Source organism: Rhamphochromis sp. 'chilingali', assembly GCF_963969265.1.
Source record: "Rhamphochromis sp. 'chilingali' genome assembly, chromosome: 18".
Taxonomy (NCBI): Eukaryota; Metazoa; Chordata; class Actinopteri; order Cichliformes; family Cichlidae; genus Rhamphochromis; species Rhamphochromis sp. 'chilingali'.
In genome coordinates, this window is record NC_137945.1 from 22,447,556 (window position 1) to 22,468,706 (window position 21,151).

Below are 21,151 nucleotides of genomic sequence, written 5' to 3' on the forward strand. Positions count from 1 at the left end.
CTCACTGACTGGTCTCTAGGCCTATATGATTGGGACTACTGAATTCCCAGTGACCGCCATCAATCTCCAGCAACCATTTGCCAAAGAGTCAGGGATATATATTCATATTTTGGTTGGCAGATGGTTGCGAATTGGTCCTTCACGTAGAAATCAGTCCACAGGGTGTTAGAAACAACAGAGAAAATCAGGTAAGCTCTCATTTTATTAAAAGTAAACATTATATGTTGCTTTTCATACGACACATTTTTGAATTTGGGGGAAGTTTAGGGGATTATTGTGTTTTACATTGAGAAATGAAAGTCGAATTCCCCTCATAAACATCTGAAAACATCACTGAGGGAGAAAGTGGGCCGTGCAGCATGTGCACTTTGTGCATTTCAAATTACTAACACCAACTCTAAAATTATGTCTGGAGACAGTGCAGTAATTTTCAAAAACTTGTTGACAGCCACCGCTCCGCTGAGCTGCTCACAAGTGCAACTCACAACATAGTAAATTTTAAACCAAAGAGACGATATTAGTGGTAGAAAGATATTATCATTAGTTGTATTTCTTTTAAATTGAGCTTAATTATTGGGTTTCACTGCAACTGTAATTGCTTTTAAAGCAGATCGGAAGTGAGTACAGACATAAAAAAATACTTTCAGTTTGTGGTCACACTTCATAAGGTTAGTGCAAGCTAAATCCTAGGAGTACTTTCCTCCTCTTCCTACTCCAGAAGTAAATTTGAGTGCCCCGGCAACAGCTTCTGCTTGGATGACAGGAATCCCATGGTCGATTTCATACTGCATGGCCTGGACAACAAAAAAAATGTACATGTATTTACATAAAGGCATTTTATTCCTTTATACTACAACCCTTCCGCCATTAACAACCGTGAACTCATCTTAAGCTATTATCCCATCAAAATGTGTAAATATGGATCTGCCTACCTGTGTGAAAGATGGAGCGTCATAGCAGCCGTACATGGCTGAAGCACGGTCGGCTCGCAGACACTGCTGAGGGAAGGAGCTGATGTGCTCTGCTAGCTCAAGCGCCGCCTGTAAAGCTGTGGTTGCAACATGAACTCAATCAACACAGTGAAAACATGTGCAGTGTCCATATGTTAGGAAACGTGTCCATTCCCAACACAGCGAATACACAAAGATCCCCAACGTACTGCATTTCAATGTGTTTTAATGCTGCCACTGGGCCTTCGCGTCACTTTGCCTCCTCACTCACATGAAAGCACTGGGACACATCCAGATCAGCCATTTGGAAAAGAAACTACACCTCATGATGGCACACTCTGATCTGCCTCTCTACATGATGAAGTGCTACTTCTTCGCTTTCCTCTGATGTTAAACTTGAGCTAAGTGATCATCCTTCGGAGAGGCAATTGTGGGAAGAAGTGTTTCCTAAAAGAATTAGCTAATCTTCTTCTAACATCTAAGGATGGAGGAGGGGGAATCATGAAGACCACATGGAGATGCTTTTTTTGGATTTAAGCATAGAAGAGACTTTATGCATTAATATAACACAGGAAATGCCACATTGAAATGTGTGTGTAGCTTAATCCTGAAACGGCCGTTTGAAGGGAAGGAGACAGCACTAATGAGGATTTATAGCTCCAGTGTGGCGTTGAAGCCACAGCGCCTGCTTAACCTAACCCAGCTCCATCCATGTAGCGCGTTAAAGACAGAACCATAAGTTTTTGGACAAGGTCACTTTTTGCTTCTGTACAACAACACAATCAGATTTAAATCAGTCAATCAAGAAGTAATTAAAGCTTTAATTACGGCTTTAATTCAAGTTAAAAAAAATCTAATATTGAGTATCTGTTATCACTTTTAAAGCAAGAACTTTTCCCAGAGTTCCCAGTGTTTCCTCTTCCCTGAGCCTGGTTCTGCTGGATGCTTCTTCCTGTTAAACGGGGGTTTTTCCTTCCCACTGTCACCAAGTGCTTGCACATAGGGGGTTATTTGGTTCTTGGTGTTTTCTCTGTATTATTATAAGGCCTTTACAATAAAGCACCTCAAGGTGCCTGATGTGACTAGTGTGATTTGTCGTTATACAAAATTGAATTTTTTATAAATTTATGATTTAATAATAAAAGTTAAAAAACAATCACTTCAAGTATTTTTAGCAACATTTTGGTGCTTGATAATTTTAAATACTCAGTGCTGGGATGCTGAGGTCTAATATCTCGTACTAACTCACAAAATGATGTTGCTAAAACACTCAATTTACATACCTTGGCCATCAGGAACGACTCTATTGGCCAGTCCATATGCGAGAGCCTCTTGTGCTCCAACTGGCCGTCCAGTCAGAATCAGGTCAAGTGCTCTTGATAAACCAATTAGACGTGGGAGGCGCACCGTGCCGCCATCAATCAGTGGAACACCTAGAAAAGGATTTCAAATATAAAATATATATCTGAGCCTACTGTGCATGAAAGGCATTAGTTCTACTGCTGTGCTTCCTTTTACTTTGACAGTACATAACACCTTGTTATACTCATCTGATTACTCCTGAATAAGTCTGAAGAAAACTGATAAATCATTTATGTTTCATCAAAGAAACATTTCCTACTGTGACATTTTAAATGGTGCATTAAATACAGTTTCTTTCCATTTTTCCCTGACGTTAGACCAAATAAACAAAATCTAACCAATAAATTACACTGCTCAAAAAAATCACGTTAAAAAAACCTTTTAATACGAGTAAAGCATCAATCATTTAAACTTCAGGGATATTGGTCAGTTAAGTGGCTTGTTAATCAGTTTGAACTGCTTTGGTGTGAATGAAATTAACAGGTGCACTAGAGGGGCAACAACGGGACCTCTAAAACAGGAAGGGTTTTACAGGTGGAGGCCACCAACATTTTCTCCCTCCTCATCTTTGGGACTGTTTTTATTCACTAGCTTTGCTTTTGGTTAGGCTACTGTCACTACTCATACCATGAGGTGATACCTGGATGCTAAAGAGGTTCCACAGGCAGTCCAACATGCCATTGCCAGAAGGTTTGTTCTGGTTTGTCCCTCAGCAGAGTCTCAAGAGCACGGAGGAGATCCCAGGAGATGGGCAGTTACTCTAGGAGAGCTGGACAGGGCCATAGAAGGTCCTAACCGATCAGCAGGGCCATCCCATCAGCATGTACTCCTTTAGAGGAGTTGGACTGGAGGAGCTGGACTAGCTGTGCAAACGCTGTAGGATCCAGAAATCCACCTCATGCCACCAGTAGCGACAATGACTCTAGCCAAATGCAAAACTAGTGAAAAAACAGTCAGAAAAGCTCAACAGGGCCCTTAACCTATCAGCATGACCACTACTGCTCCTTTGTGCTTTAAGGAACATGATGAGCATTGCCAGAGAGCTACAAGATGACAACACACCACTGGTTTCAATATCTCTGACCAAACAATCAAAAACAAGCTTCGTGAGGGTGGCCTGAGGCCCCGACGTCCTCTAGTGCAGCGGTCCCCAACCTTTTTTTGCTGGGCCCCCCTTTGTTTTACAAGAAAAATGTTCGCGCGCACGCACACGCACACGCCCTCCAACCACACACACCCATATTTTGCTCCATTGCGGTTTATTTCACACCTCAAATATTTAGTAAGCAATTAAGCAAATACAAGTAACCTGCAATAAATTACAGGTAGTAATAAAATAAACTACTAACTCTTTTACGCTGCGTCAGCACCTACACGGGGATTTTTGAAAACGCAGCTGTTTCGTCCACACGTAAACGGCGTTTCGAATCACCGAAAACGGAGATTTTTTAAAACTTCTTTTTTGCGTTTACGTGTGGACGAGGAATACAGAGTTCGTCACGCAACGTCAAAGGTATGTGCCTTTTTTCACGTCACGCTGTGCAAAATGGGTTTAAAAACATAAACAGCTGTGGGATCCTGTTTGTCCGTGATTTGAACCGGGGGACAAATCGTGGCAGGATCAGCCTGATGTTATTTGTATCCCGCTGTAGCTTTACTGTATAAAGAGCTAACATCTCCAAAATGTCAGGAGTAGTTAGTCATTACAACAAGGGTTTGTGAACTAAAAATCACAACTTTGTCCGTGATTTAAACAGCCCAGCGCTGCTCTCGACAAAGTGAAAACCAGTTCTGCAGGGGAGACCTACCTCGGCACTTGTGCAGGTGAAGCCAAAGGGCAGATTTGCTTCACCATATTTTCTAGTCTTTGGCTTAGAATGAAGTTGGTTTGGAAACATATTCAGCGATGCTTCATCTCCTGCTTTGCGTTTCTGTGGGCGCCCCGTGCTAGCAGTGTCCAAGCGTTTTCTCCACCCCTCCCCCCCTTTTTCATACCGTGCCCCCCCTGCCATGGCTCTGCGCCCCCACACTTTGGGAAGGTCTGCTCTAGTGGGACCTGTGCTCACTGCTCAGCACCATGGAGCACAATTAACATTTGCTATAGAATACCAGAGTCCACCAGTGGTGTCCTGTGCTTTTCACAGATGCGAGAAGGTTCACCCTAAACACACGTGACAGATGTGAAAGGGTCTTGAGAAGCCGTGGATAACACAAGCCAAATCCACTGAGGGACGCACAGACATCTACGGGGTAGGAAATGCCACCTGACTCCCTTCAGTATCGAGACGACATCTTTGGACCCATTCAGACTCTACGCTGGTGCAGTGGGTCCTGCTGCACGACAATGCCCAGCCTCATATGGCGAGATTATGCAGGCAGTTCCTGGAGGAGAAAGCAATTAATTCCACTGACTGGCCCCCACGCTCACCTGACCTAAATCCAAGACAACACCTCTTTATGTTTCTGCCCATCTGATGCCGTTCCTGCAATTACAATTTTGTCAAAATGGACTAGCCTGCTGCATCACTTTTCAACTTGATTTCATGGACGTCTTTGAGTTCAGCCCTCTGTAGCGTCATCATTTTCATCTGCCTAAAACAATGTGTCATCCTTTCATTCCTAACATATTACCCAGTCTATATTAGTGCAGATATCCAGCATGATTTTCTCCCACTGAGATCTGATAAGTTTTAAAATTATTCCTTTCATTCTTTTGCAATGAATAAAACAAATAAAAACAATACTTGAATGATAAGCAGTCTGGAGTAAAGCCTGAAGTTCCTGAAAAAAATGATCTTTAAATAAATATTAATTAACTGAACGAGATTAAAGTGAATGCAGGCTGCTGTGCCGTGTGCAACATGTTCATTAAAAGTCGCTCAAGTTGTGTGGAAACAGCTGATGAAACACTACTGACTTTCTTTACATCAGTGCAAGAAAACTCCTCTTTACTCTTAGTCTCAGTGGACACATTTGCATTATTACTGCGTCCAGCGGAGAGAAATCGGGTGAAAATAAGAGGGAACGCTGCAAGGTACCGTAAACTTCTGGCATCAGTCCTAATTTCTAAAGAGCACCAGCTGCAACTGGCACACTTTCTACCATTCAGTTTTCCCAAGCTCCACACCACAATCCCAACTCCCTAATTCCTCCAAGTCACTGATTCTGTTTGACCGCCTCTTATTGAGAGCACATGTGTAGAACATGTTTTCATAACCCCAAATCATCGTGCGAGCTTTCAATTTTTTCTTCCTCCCCCTCTTTCATTCTGCAGAGAGTCATGGAAATAATGCGATTCTATTCATACACGGTGAGCTCCTCTGTCTCTCCGTGTCGTTCAAATAAATTAAACTGGAATACACGGAATACCAGCGCCAATACATGTGCGACCAATCCAGGGGCCTGGTCCAGGTTGAGACAGTCGGCACATATGGTGCTCTCACAGGCTGAAGACTGTAATTAGACGAGTGAGGGAGGGGGTTTCTACACTGTCCGCAAAGATGAGATTTCACTCAGTTCTTTTCAGTGTTCCCTCATTCCATGAGTTTGTGTGAAATGCAGGTTCTGAGTAATGCAGGTTGTACTGTGGCCGCCTAAACCTAGTTTGTTTTGATCTAAAAGTCACAGTCCTTTACTGAGAAGGCGTGTTGATATCCATTTTGCCTACTTGGATACATTTCTTTTCAACTAAATGAGCTCCTTAACAGTCTTTGCATGGGTTAAATGACCCCGTTGTTGGGAGTCACTGCTACAGTCCTCAGTGACGGAGAAATAACGAGAAGATTGTGCTGCTTGTTAACCCCAGTGTTATCAATCTGATTGCAGGAAAAGACAGAAACAGGAAGTCAGTAGAGTGACACAGACAAGCACGCTAGTCGAGAAGCACGCTGAGCTTAAATAAGGCCAGAAGAAGACAGAGCCCGACTCAAAGAAGAGCAGATAAAGACCAGGTTGACCCCCTAGTCTCTGTCTTTTGGTGCTGCTGTTGGCACCGCTGCTATCAGCTACCGGAAGGATCTCCCTTCTTATCCACAGCAGCCGTCTCCAGCACCTCCACCCTTGGCAGCCCCACTCCACCCCTCTTTCTCTGATAGTCCCGTCTCTGATGTGTCCTGTTTGACAGACCTGCGCTTTGTCCCACATGAATAGGAGCTCAGAAGCAGTTTTTAACTAAAAAGGTATGTTTGGCTTGAAAGAGGCAGGCTGTGGTGGAGATCCTCTTTAAAGGTGGTGGTGGGGGGGACGTTTGAGCAACGATCCTGATGCTGAAGATAAAAATACGATGTGGATTTGTCATCTTTGGTCCTTAGTAATGAGCCAGATGTTTGAAAAGCAGTCAGCTCCCTTTTTTGTTCAAAGCAGGGATAAGAATGAATCAGCAGTGTCTATTGTTTAATAACCAGACAGAAGAGTGAGTTCTCTTCCTGCTTATCTGACTGATATGTAAAAGTCTAGAGGACAGATGATATCTGCTCTTTTATCTTCTTGCTGCAGACTTTGAAATGTGTTGCCTTCCAGTCATCATAGTTTTGTATAAAAATGTCATAACATTACTTAGAAAAAGCAATTCTGAGTAATCATCGAATGTGTTCTAATGACACGAGGCAACATTTAGAGAGCGATAAAAATATTTTTCCGCTTGTAACTCGAGATGTTTCTGTATATTGACCATGAATTACTTAAAAGGACAGTTAACAGAAATGCACACCGACTTTAACGATCTGTGAACAACGGCTTTATATCTTTTCTCGTCTCATAAAAGATATAACTCTGGTTCAAAGCGTTAAAAGGACAAATATAAAGCACTGTTTAACAATCTTCAGCCACCCTTCGTTTCTTTGTATTTTGTTTCCAAGAGGCCAGACTTTGATGTCATTTTTTAAAGTGATCTTGAGCAATAGTTTTCCGGGATTTCTAAAGGCTGTTCGATGTTTTATATTAACAGTACTAAAGTGTTAAAGTCTGGATTTTGTACTTGATCATCAGAGAAATTTTTTTTTTTCTTTTTTCGGTCAGTTAATAGTAGGGATAGGTATCGTTTAGGTTTTATCCGATACCGGTGCCAAATCGGTACTTTTGAAACGGTGCCGGTGCTTAAACGGTGCTCGAACCGGTGCTTAAAGAATGGAGAACACAAACTTTGTCCAAAAACCTCTCATGTTCAGCTGTTTGTTTGTTTTTTGTAAAAAGATAACAATGTTAGCCTTTTCTGCAGCTATGGGGCATATATGGTATCACTCTTGGCTGGAAGCAGTGCTTAAACAATGGAAAAAAAACACAAACTTTGTCCAAAAACCTCTCATGTTTAACTGTTTTCCACTTTTTCTTTGGTCATTTTAGCCTTTTTGTCCAGGGTGAAGGGAGTATCTGCCATCAAACAAGAAGACAGCCGCATGTAGCTATGATGATGTTTGCTAGTTCACCTTACATGCATTAATGTAATAACGTGGTTAGCCTACTCAACGTAAATTACACACGAACAACATTAAGCGACTCACGCAGAGAAGAACGGCTGCTGCTGCCATCATCATCCGTCATCATTTCTGCTACACTGGCAGGGCTAGGGGCCAGGACTCTAGTCTTCGGGTTTTTGGGGGATGTTGCTCCGGTCCGATAACTGGCAACCCACCCAACGTGCACAGTGTGAGGTCTCGCAGCAAGCTATCAAATACGGCGCATTTCTCGGCTTTTAAAAAAAACGCTATGCGTCGCCAGGTGTTTCATCGGATTCGAGGTGTTACCTCCTTTGACAGTATCACAGTATCAGCTTAAAGCACTTGTTGCTGCTGAGTTTGCATCTTTTACTGTGAAGTACAGCCAGACTTTTGACCGCTTCGCCTTGGACATTTTTAATCTGTAGCTCTGCTCTAACTGAACGTACGTACCTGGCCCCGCCTACTATCCTGGGAAACGTAAAATGATTGGCTAGAAGTGTATCACAGCTCAGGAAAAAAAAAAGCACCGAAATAAAGCACCGAAATGTGCGCTGCTTTTCGGTCTGGTTACTACCGTTTATGTCAGAACCGGTGCCATCATGGCACCGGACACCGGTACCCATCCCTAGTTAATAGTGACCTATAAATCAATCAAGCATAAGAAAACATCTCAGACTCAAAGGACCAATTTTAAAAGAAAAATGAAAAAATACAATTTAAATTGTATTTCAGGCACTTTGTTACAAACACTGTTGTAAAAACACATAACTTGTTACCATTTATTTATTTGAATCTACAGAAATACCAAAGACAACACAGATTGACAGCAATAATATTGTTTACGCACTATCAAGCTATTACATTGGAGGAGGTGTGGCTATCAAAAAGCCATTTTTAAGGAAAGGAAACAGGAGGAAAAAGGTTTTAGTCTTCAAATTACACAAGAACTGGACTGAAAATTAGTGGCAACAGGTCTCATGGAGCAATGAATCCAAATCTGAAATGTTTGGTTCACATTGTGGGTCAGTATGTACAGAGGTCATTTTTCAGCATGACAGTAATCCCAAACACGCTGCTAATGCAGTAAAACATACCTGGACAGTAAAACAGATCAGTCATGGACTGACATCCCCAGAGCAGGGACTTCAAGATTACTGAAGCAGTGTGGGATCATCTTGGCAGAGAACAGAACAAAAGCCAGCCAACATCCAAAGAAGAGCTTTGAATGTCCTTCAAGAAGCCGGGATAAAGATTCCTTAACACTACTTAAAGAAATGAGAAGAAAGCTCGACTACAAGAGTTCAGGCTGCGTTGAAGAATAAAGTTGGTCAAATAAACATCGACTTTCAAGCTGGTTTTTTCTTAAATACTATGAATCCATGTATCCTTCCACATTTCAATACATTTCTGCACCTATTTCCCCATTTTCCAAACAAACTATACCGAAATAAGAGGTGGCCCATCACTCTTAAAGCTCTAGGCATCAACTCATCATCGTTAGCATGAGTTAGGTACCAGGTCCCACGAAAAGGAAATAAGGCAACACACCCACCACTCTTTAGCTGCTAATAACCCCAAACAGTGTGAAACGTGACACACTGGGGCATTCTGGTTTGCTCCTGGTGCTGCTGGCATCCTCACCACATCAAAGCAAAACCCACTACAATGGCCTCCCATGAGGGTAATGCGATTAAGTTTGATGTGGATTAACGATTTCCGGAGAACTCCAGACTAAATGGACAAGACCTTCAATCGGAAGCTCGCTTTGAAATACTGACTGGGAATCGAGGAAAATAACTGAGTTGGGCAGGGTCAGAAATGAGCACCACACAGCTAACTTGATTTCATGTGTTTAGCCCACTGATTTAATACCAGGGCTGCGTATTGTTTAGTTTGCAGAGGGCTATTACACAAGACCACCAAGGCTGTAAATGGGGCCTCGAGCCATGAAAATGGCAGAAGGTGTAGCAGCTCAGAAAAAGGGCGAAATCACATGTAAGTGCTGTGCACAATAAGATCTAACAGGGAACAAGCTTCCCCTTAACCTTTAACTCTCTCCACCCATAAAGACGACGTTTGACGACCTCCACTGGCACCTCAGTTTATATCAATAAAGATGTTGTTGGCTGAATATTAGAATAGTTTCTAGGTTTTTCCACCCTCACTATCTTCAGTGATTACTCCTAAGAGGCTTTCAGGGGGTATAGAGTTAAACTATTAACTATTGTGATAATGCATTTTGTCAAGCCTCATTAAATCTAGAGCTTCACTTTAAAAAATAAATCTGTGTCCCTCAATTATTGGCTTCTTGTTTCTTAATTAGAATCCGCCTTACCCATGCAGGAACACACAGGCTTAAAATGGATTGGTTTATGTGTAGGACGGGTCCCAAGTTAGTTAGACACAAAGACTAAGACAAGTGAAGTATTTTTATTTTCCACTTCCTACTCCAACTCTTTCTTTTTTTCCCTTTGTTATGTTCCTCTGGTTTAAGGAACCAAAATAACATGAGGGAATTAGGTAAGTGGCATGGTTTCTCATTCAGGGCTGAAAATTCAAAGAGCAGCAGACACCAACACCAGATTCCTGTGACGCAACCATCTCCTCCTTCTCATTTCCTCCTTGGCGGGGCAGAGGTGCCCCAGACAGGAAGCCACAGGTTTTGGCAGCCAATCACATGCCAGAAAACTGTCAGATCCTTGCGGTAACCGCTGGCCCACATCAGAGCAGCGCAGCGAGCCTCTGAGGGTTTTTCATCTCCAAAACCACCAGGGATTCCCTCCGGCTGCTGCCATCTGTGCCTGGCCCAAAAAACGGTTACAGAATTCGACCATTAAAAGGAAATAATCACTAAGAAACGCAGGATCTTTAAATAAACAGTGCGCCCGGCAGAACAGCAGTACTTTTGATGTGAAAGGCTTGGGAAGTTTGGTTTTTAAATTGTTTAGCGTTAGCGTTAGAAGATTTTTAAACTTTAATGTTAAGCCTCTTTTTTTGTGTGTTAAAAATTGAACTCCTAAAAAGCGGCTTTTTGTCAAGCCCCATTGGATCTAATGTTCCTTCACCCACATGTTCATTTAAGAAAAAAAAACAGACAAAACACCACCTACGGGTTTAAGGAAGAGGAAATGTTGGTAGGGAGGCCTAAGCTATGCAGAAAGTGAGTATAAAACTGGTGAAGCCACAGTAAAACCGCTCTTCTGCTAAATGAACATCTGAATGAAAAACCACAGCGGTTTCGGCTAAGCTGAAGGAAACGACGCTAATGTGTTGACAAACAAAATATGTGGCAATCAAATATGAGGCTCAGAATTAATTACTGGGAGGAAATGTGTAACTTAATGTGTCGACACCGCAGTAATGCTCATTTCTGCCTCCCAAACATAGTTCTGAGATGAAGGAAGAGCGCAGATGTCGGCTTCGTCTCGTTGCTGATGAGACGTGCAGAGTGGAGGCCGATATTTCTAAAAAACATTTAAGAAAGCTTGTTTTCAGAGACAAACCGAACCCACTGTTGAAATGACAACTTTTGCATCATTTCTACTCTTTACAATGTTTTTTTTTTCTTTTTCAGAAATTAGAAAATGAAATTTGCTACTTGCTGCTGCTTTACTCTCTGGGGTCACCAAAGAGGGTCACTCCATTTTTTTTTATGCCAGATGCCCTTCCTGATGCAATCCCAAACTTATTTGTTCACCCTCCTGCAATTGAACCTGGGATATCTTGTGAATGCATAAACAAGTAAACTATGGATCCAATGGATGGTTGGATGGATGCTGTGTAGTATTGCACAGGTGCCAATCTGTCTCCCGTAAGGCCAGTCCAGCCGACTCCATTCAGCATGAGTATATAAGCTGGGTATGAGGAGCTCCCCATTTAGCGGGTCAGCTAGCATCTCCTGCTAGTGAAGGGGCGAATTTTTCATTGAGTGTTTTTCTGCCATTTTGCTTCTTCCAGCATTTAGGGCTCAAACCTGGATGGATGCAGCGGCCGTTGATATGTGGGTTAAACACATCACCAGGACACTTGTGCTGTTGATCCGCTCATCACTTAGCCCAGTGTAACACTAATAAATAGTTTGCATGACAACAAATCTTGACAAAATGTTAAGCACAAGCAGCTGCACAGACTCCAACACTGAGTAACGTGAGAAGACATTAAAGGCTGCAGAATAATGACAGTCTATGGTAGTGCAGGCTCGCCATGAGCCTTGCTTTGACGGTTGCCTTCTGTCTGCCACATTTACCACGCTGAAGGTCTGACTGTGCAACCAAAACACGAAGAGGACAGTGCTTTTGTTCTGCTGGCAGCTATTGGTGATATCTTTTTAGTTTACTAGGTAACGCTGCTATTAAACAAATTGGTCGGTGTCACCGGACACCACTTGTCCCTCCCATATCTACTAGCATGGAAGACTACATATATACATAGATCTTTTTATTTTTTTTATTTAATTATCATGTAAAGAAAAAAATTACTTTGTCACAACATGACTTATTTCAATGGGTATAAAAAATTTATTTAAACAAATTCAAGAGTCATTTGAAACAGAAATGAAAAAATAATGACAGTAAAATGGATCCAACACTAAAAAAATATGTATAAAAAACACACAACAAGTAGAGCTGAGTGTTCCCTACACTGAGGACATGGCACTACTCTGTCTGTGAGGATGAACTGCATAGTCGGTCAGCAGATGAGGGCACTGCTCCCCTGTTAAATTACAGGCTTGGATAATAAACCATGCATGTTTACACTCTAAATCTAGTACTCCCAGTAAATTATAGTACAACAGCTGTATTTATAAACACTATGGTTGGATTTTAAGCCGTCCGGCAGCACGGTCAGAGGAGTGACAGCTCTATGAGAGAAGCTGCGATGCTCCAGCCACTTTTACCGAGTGAAGCCAGCAATGGGATCAGGATTAAAGTGTTTACAGCAGATGCTCTAAAGTACTGCTTGGTCGTTTAAAAGTAGAATTGACTCAGCATGCAAACGTTGCCTGTAAGCTACTAGACGCCAAAAAGGGAAAATGTTGTTTATGAGGAAATTGTGTGACATAAATAATATGTAAGCCCTGTTTTGGCCCTGCAGTGGAAACCTGGCAGTTGGCTGCTTCCTCTTCTACTTATCAAGACTGCCCAGCAGACTCTGGCCGTGATGCCAAAAGGTCACAGTCACTGGTGTTATCGCGCTGCCTCCGTCCTCGCACACAAACAAGAGGAGGCTCGGTGATAACACAGGACAGAGTAACAGAGTTGAAAAATAGAAACAGTGTCAACTTCCTGGCATTAGGACACGAGTGATGTATGTTTGGATGCAAAGAAAAACACAAGGACACTTTCACGGGCAGATATAATTAGCTGAGCGCACACACACACACACACACACACACACACACACACACACACACACACACACACACACACACACACACACACACACACACACACACACACACACACACACACACACACACACACACACACACACACACACACACACACACACAAAAAACAGAAAAGAAGGGGGAAAAAGAGATGGCCTGCCAAAAAATAGGTCCCCCTGGTTCTTGTGTTACTACTGACAGGCTTGGATTGGTATTATTAACAGCAGCAGGATTAACTGAGAGAAAGCATGGCTGTTAATGTCATTACACCTACGACTTTGGTAAAGCGTTTAATAGATATAGCACTGCAACTACAAGTGGCAGGAAATTAAGAACGGCCAGCTGCAGCGCTTCTTTTGATCATTATATATTTTAGTATGAATACTAGTCATATTAAAGTAAAGACATCAGTGATATTTCTAATATTAGGCTTGTTGTGTACAAAAAGCACACAAACAGAAGTAGCACTACTAGCAGAGTAGCAATAAGAGCTCACTGGATAACCTGAAATGCTTTGGCTATTGTCTAATGACTCTGGTGACATCCATTGATCTATCCCTCCATCCATCCATCTTCTTCCCCTTACCCAGGGCTGTGTTAGAGAGGCAGCATCTTAAGAAGAGAAACCCAGCCCTCCCTCCCTAGCCACCTCTTCCACCTTATCTGGGGCTTAGTGAGGCATTCCCAGGCCATCCAAAAAATGTCATTCCTCCAGTATGTCCTGGGTCTACCCCAAGGGCCTCCTCCAAGTAGGACATGTCCATTTACCCAGGAGGCATCATGATCATCTCAGTCAGGAGGAGTAGCAGCTCTACTCCGAGTCCCCCTCAAATGACTGAACTCTTCCCCTTATCATTTCTGCCAATTGTATCCACGAACTCATGCTTTTGGTCACTACACAGAGCTCGTTATCATAGGTGAGGTTAGGGACATAGATCGAGTGGTAAATCGATAGCATTTGCATTTACACTTACTTCTATCTGTCAGTTTCCTGCTCCCCTCTTCCCTCACTTGTGAACAAGACCCCGAGATACTTTAACTCCTCCACTTGGGGCAGCAATTAGTCCCTGACCTGGAGTGGGCACTCCACATTTTCTGACTTCTAGGACACTGGCAAGTATTTTGGGGGTTCAGCGTAACCACCAAACATCCAGACCTCTGGATTTGTGGATTTGTTCTTCAGACCATAGATAATAGCTTCGAGAATCCATTTTCAGCAAATTGACTATATACCTGCATGCAATCAAAGCCTGCTCGACTATAATTGTCAGAACCATTTGGACTAGAACCAGAAAGATTCTGGTACCAAAAATCTCCCCCCACTTCTATTATTAGGTGCAGTATCTGCCATGGTGGTATCTGAATGTCTGGATTGTGAGCAGGGCTCTGCTAAAAGGGTGAACATTTTAGTATCTAGTTTTTTTGTCAAAACAAAGCAGTAGTGGTGACAGTCGCCAGTTTGTTGACAGACCATACAGCACAGCACAGTAGTAACTGAAGCAGTAGAAGAGATAATAGCAGCGTGGGGTGTTAGACGTACCAAACCTGCGGCAGAACACTCCCATGACGGCGCTCTCCTCCACCACTCTCAGATCTGCCAGCAGAGCCAGCTCCAACCCTCCAGCCACAGCGAAACCACTCACTGCTGCTATCAGGGGCTTTGACAGCTGTAAACGGGACGGGCCCTGGAGGAAACAGCTGGATTAGTGACTGCAAACATACACGCACACTTACATCGTACGCAAAGCCAAATGACTACAATCAACACACACTCAACGAGGAACAAATATTCCCAGAACTAAATGTGTAAATTGTTGTCTGTGTATATTTATGTATGTATGTTTTCACTATCCACTTCATGCTTTTTGGGGTTTATCCACTGAAAACATTCCAGATTTTATTTGCCAATTCATTTCTCAAACTGTCAAACAAAGTGCTGAAATATGATCCGAGTTCTGGCCGTAGCTGAACAAATGAAGCACTTTGTATTGTGCACGAGATATAAGGCTATAATTTTCTGCACAGGAGGTCCACTCAATCCCAAAGCCTTTGCATGCGATCCTAACAGACCTTACAGACCTGCACTTTTCCTGGCTTACAGTACATCATTTGTGTTATGATTCGTCCTTTCGTCGAGTGGCAAGACTGTACGAGAAGCCAGGGCTTTCTGCTTATGCATCTGTAGTTACCGAGGTATTTCCATGATTCAACATGAGCCCCTAAATCTATTTTTATATACATTCTATTCAAACCCTTTAACATCATAAGGAAATATACATCTACCGTAACCCTCACCACTCACCATTGGACCAGGACCCTTTGTGACATCTTGCTCCAATTTCGAGGGGCCTGTGTGATTGGCCAGCTCTTTCAGATCATAACCAGCGCAGAAATTCCCTCCTGGAAGAGACCGCAAAATTACAAAGTATGGCAGCTGGAAAGTCAGAGAGGAAGGGAAAATGACGAGGATGAAAAAAACAACAAGTTGAGCTGGAGTCTGAGCGCTACAATTTGGACAGCACAGCTTGCTTTGGGCTGGCTGGCACACAAATGCTTCTCTTCCCCCTAAAGAAGCAGAATCTGATGCATAGGCACAGATCGCGCGTGTGCTCGCACACATGCAAATGCACACACATCATATTCTCATCGACAGAAGAGTAACATATTGCAACCACAGCCCCTTCCTGTTGGATTCATGTGGTAATTACAACATTGCCCGAGAGGCCTACAAACACTGTGTCACAGTTTCGGGCAGGGACTCATAAAATCCTCCTCCCTCTGTAATGTAACAGTAATGAAAACGAATTTAATGAATGCATGCGGAAGCAACACCCATCGACTGGGAGCTTTTGATTGCAGCTGTGGGTCAGCACAAGGCAATTACAGAAACACAGTGTGTCACCCTGTTTATGGGAGCAGCATTGTGAAGGAGCACCCTTATCTCCTTTGTCCTTGTAAGAGGAAATGAGCAGAAGCGACAGACAGATCACAAGGAAACCTTCAGGTTTGTTACCGAAGAAAGGAATCAATGTTACGAGAATTGAAACAGTTTTGTTTCCACAGAAGTTACAAAAAGATGCAGTTTCACAGGGATAATAAGAAGCTTTTTTTTTTCTATTTACTTATATATTTATTAAGAATTTAACTAAAACAAAACACACAAAAACTCATCATTGGTCAACCTGATCAAGGCAAATAAATAAAATCCCTGAGGATGTCACAGCCGATATCGTATTATACACTAACATCTCAGCCTGAGAGCACACGAGCATCTCTCCTTAACTTCAACTCTTCTCTTCAGGCCATCACAGCCAAACCTTTCAATGCTGACAAATAACACTGGGCTACAGAAATGCAGCAGCCACCTCACTTTAACAAAACAAACAACTATAAATGGCACAAAAATGAAAAAAACCAACCTAAAAAAAGCCACCAGCCTCTAAACACAAGAGCCTTACTCCATTATGTTGGCTCCATAATCTGGCAGGCCAACTCTTCTTTAGTGACTCCGAGCCAAATATGTTAGAAATCACTATATAATTGTGCGCTTACATTTTTATGAAGCAATTTTTTCGGTTTCAACATGGCATTTTGACATATCGCAGCAGAAATAAAAATAAAACGATTATTGATGGCTGAATTTCACTGAGCTCGCTGAGCTTTATGTTGCACATCCTGGTCCGCTGACTGCTTCTCTAGAACGCACCCGAAAGACGCGCATATGAGAGTGCGAATCAGCCGATCTCTAACTGCAAAGTGTTTACTAAAAAAGCGAATGGTCTGGTGCACTAACCACACTTCACTCTGCCCGTGTTCAGGCAGCTCTCTCACCTAAAACACATGGAGAACATCCAGTAGTGTTAAAATGCCTGAATCAGACAGTTTCCTTACTGTATGCAACACGTGAGAAAGGACAGCTGCAGAAAATATTGTAAACGGCTTACTGACAGTCAGCTGATAAGAGCCGCTAATGTGCAAACACCTGTACTTCACCTGCTGTGGTGTTCCATGCAGCAGTTGAACTGAAACAGCTCTCTGTGATAAAGTAAAACTTCCCTCTCTTTAAGAATAAAATCTAACTTTTAATGTCCTCCCTCATAAATCTGAATGAACTACATGAGCAACTAGTTAATACCGTGACCAACCCATAATAACCAGCTTTGCCTCCTTCCTCTGTCTCACTCTCTGGAGCTACTGCAAAATTAAAAAACATTCAAAGTGTCTTTCCATCTGTTCAGGTCTTACAGTGACACAGCTGATTGCACCTGAACCACAAACTCCCACAGAAATCCGAATCTCAAACACTCCAAATATGTCCGAGCATATTCAAAACCCGCTGAAAGCAATTACTCTTAATTTCATACGTTTAAAAACACACATTCGGACGCTGAAGAATGAGAGCTGTGTCGGCGCTAATTTGAGCAAAATGGATTCCTTATGTTTGCAGAACCACTACGTTGAAACTAGAAACTCCCCGCTTGTCATTTCGCAGCACAGACGCACTGCTAATCATCATTGAAGGTCAGTCGTCAAGTTATCCTGGAGCAGGAACACGGGACAGCCCGCTGACAGGAAACTGTGGTTCGATGATTAAAATCAGATTACAGATGTAGAGGGAATCACGACAGAGCGACTTTTACCCACTGTGCTGCTAATTGCTCACCAGTTTAATAAAAGCTAATTACTCTGTTACACACACTGTTTTCATTTCACAGCGCCATCAGCAGCCATCATCTGGAGATGCTCCGGCTTTTGGAGTGTACGCTCAGAGGCCGGAGCAGACAGGGTGATCCAGACTGAAGACATTATTTCCACCAAAGGAAGGAGTGTGTGGGATATGATTATTTTTAGAAGCATTAGGAGCTGTGGCATAATTTTGGATCTGCGGCTGACATAGTGCAGGCTACCTTACAAGTGTGGGTGTGTGTGTGTTGTTACCGAGTGCACTCTTGCCTAGTCATCTCACTGTTTGGTTGAGATCTAAGCAGCCATAGTAGCAAAGCTGGGTCAAGCGGATGTGAGGGAAGGTGGGATGAATGCTGAGGATGGAAGTAAGGAAGAAATTAAGGGCTAAGGCGGGATGGAAAGAAGTTACGTCCATTTTTAGTGAGTATCCCATTATATCCTACAGCTGCATTAGACTGTGGCCGGAAATGGCCTCCCTCTCTGATTTGCAAGGTTGCTCCTGATGCATTCATTGGAGTGTGAATGTTAGATAGAAGGTACTGAGGAGAAGAAGGAAGTGCTTGTAGAGTGATTCATCACTCCAGAGAACACGTCTCCACTGCTCTAGAGTCCAGTGGCGGCGTGCTTTACGCCACTGTATTCGATGCTTTACATTGTGGCCACATGAAGTTTGGAGGTTTGTAGTGATTGACTGTGCAGAAACACCGCTGTACACTATGACCCTCAGCATCCGCTGACATTGATCCAGTTTGCACTCTTAATGCTAAGCTAACAGACTGATGGCTCTACCTTTGCAGTTTTTCTCCATTGCTTTGATGTAGTTGTCACATCACTCACAATCACAGCGACTGAGGAGAATTACCTCTACAGACACTGAGTGTAGTGTCAGTCTCATTATCTTCTCAGCAAGTTAACAAAGATGGGCATTTCTTTCCAGGCAGTGTTTCTTTAATGGTGGCCTTTAAACCTGGGGGCACTATTTCTTTATTTTAAAAAATATCCCATATGAAAAAGATATATATAAATCTTATAAAGTTTGTATCTGTCTTGTGTGAAACTTGTATGAAAAGCATATAAGAGTGAAAACAGATATAAGATCCCTTGAAAAATTATATAATGAAACTTGTATGTTTTGGATACTTACTAAAACAATGTATGAAAGTAATGAGAAAGTGGCCACTTTCATGAGTAATCACATATAAGTTTTTACTATTTCTTTTCCATATGGGATGTTACAACTCATTCCTAGAATAATTACACTCTAAGGTACATTAAAGTAGAATTTTAAATATGTTCTTTTAAAAAACTAATTTTATATCCAGCATATTTCTGTTACAGCAAATGAATGAAGAATGAAACAGTCGTGCTCTCTGTGAGCAGGAAGCCAAGTTTCCATTTTTAACTAATACATGAGACAAGGTATAAATACTGTTAAAACACAGAGAATGAATTAATACTAAGACTTTTTTTCCCTCTCTATTTCCAGTTAAAAGTTTGTTGGTTACTCACTCAGACACTGGTGCCACAGTGTTTTTTCCCTTCAGCCAAAATTATTGCCCGGCTTGAAAATCAACTCATTTTAAGGCGAAATGCTCACAGAGATATTCCTTAATATTCACGATCGGCTGTAAGCCTGACATGCTTAAGTATTAATTACAGATAAATAAGAGGATGAGAATCTGGGCGACACTTAGGAGGATTACTACTAACAAAATCTCTTAACAAGACTCTGTAACGCTTCTGCAAATATCTGCCTCAATTTAAGCCCCAACCTTCCCCACAGGACTATCTTACCTTTCCCATGCAGGATAGCCACGTTCAAGCCTGGGTCACTGTCAAAGGCCTTCAGCTCCTCCAGCAGACGCCTCGCTGTCTCCTGGTTCACCGCATTACGCACCTCGGGCCGGTTTATTGCCACAGTAACCACGGATCCCGTTCTCTCCGAGACCACAGTCTGACCTGCAGCTAATGACAGAGAACGAGAAAGATGCACAGGGAGAAACCAGTGCGGCCCACAACACTTAGAAAGAGGCTTACCCAGAGACGTTAAGCTTTAACTTCACAGTAGGCGGGATGGAGATGGGACGTAAATTGTCTTATGTGGACAGAGTTGATAAAATAATGACAGTGAACGAGGCTCTGAAAGATATCATCTGGGTTGAGGTGAGCACTTTGGGTCAGTGTGTGTGTGCCAGTGATTGTGGCCTTAACTTGCAGCAGGCAGTCAACCTGACATTGTTTAGGTTCATCCCGGGAAACCGAGCGTCAACCACACCCAGAGGAAACTACATCCAGGAGAGAAGCTACTGGATGTGTTCACCTCACAGGCTATTCTGAGGATGACAAAGCCCGGTGAAGTGAGGCGCAAAGACAATTTGTCTCACACCGCATTTTACACTCATACACTACCAGAGTGATTTCAAGGGAAAAGAAGCGTTTTAAGCGGTGTTGTGTGCGCTCAACCCCGCTTGCAGAGGTCATACAGAAAGCTGTTTTGCCATAGACTTATGTCTTTTAGCAATCACAGCTATCTGAAATAACTTCATAAAGCCTGGAGGCCGATTACTCAAGAAGAGCAATTTAAAATGACAAGAAAGTCTGGCTTCTTGGAAGGAAAAAAAAAAAAGCTCAAATTTATTATTATTATTACTTTTTCCTCTTAGGAACTAAAAAAATAAATAACATCTGCTGTGAACAAGGATTATAAAATAAATACTGAAAAATACCCCAAGATTAAATCACAGCTGTTCATTAGCTTGTTTCACCTTACTAGCAGCCTCTACTGCCCCCTAGCGTCCATATCATGTGATTGCACTTTCCTCTCACCTCTTCCCGTGTCTTCGCCTCCATGCTGAGCGCTGTAGGATTTTACTGGAACTAAAATTGTCTTTATAGAGTCTTTTCCAAATGTTTTACTCTGACAATTAAACCTTAAAAGTGGTGTCAGTGTCCGCAAATGTTTTAGCGCCATTGCTAACACTCGCATGAAAAAACCTAGAAGGTCTAAATAAAAACTTAAAAAAAAAAAAACCCGACAAAGTTCAGTGAAAAATATCTCAAAGCAAAAATATAACCTCAGCTGTACTTGACGAAGCTGGCTTCGATTGAACTGTGCTATCAAGGAGCAACTCTTTTAACTTCCCGACTGAAACAAAAACAAATGCAAAAGGTTCTGGGACGCACACAAGCTTGGTGCATTGCAGTGGTAAAAACCGGAAACACACAGCAGAGGGAGACACTGAGCCTTAAATCCAGTTTTCCTTGCAAAGCCAGGCATGCCAGGCTTTGTGAAGCTGGAAATAATGAGAGCAAACGCCACATCAGATTCT

At 42.4% G+C, this 21,151-nt stretch overlaps 1 protein-coding gene across 1 annotated transcript; it reads right to left on the reverse strand.

Annotated features, from left to right (window-relative positions):
* Window positions 1–184: 184 nt before the first annotated feature.
* Window positions 185–21,001, reverse strand: LOC308386354 (enoyl-CoA hydratase EchA19). Its single transcript, XM_080865822.1, has 7 exons — window positions 20,649–21,001; window positions 19,617–19,787; window positions 15,439–15,536; window positions 14,677–14,821; window positions 2,234–2,383; window positions 933–1,048; window positions 185–794 (listed from the first exon to the last, which is right to left on the reverse strand). The coding sequence occupies exons 1-7, from the start codon at window positions 20,806–20,808 to the stop codon at window positions 687–689; spliced, it is 948 nt and encodes a 315-aa protein (XP_080721948.1). The 5' UTR covers window positions 20,809–21,001; the 3' UTR covers window positions 185–686.
* Between the last annotated feature and the right edge of the window lie 150 nt (window positions 21,002–21,151).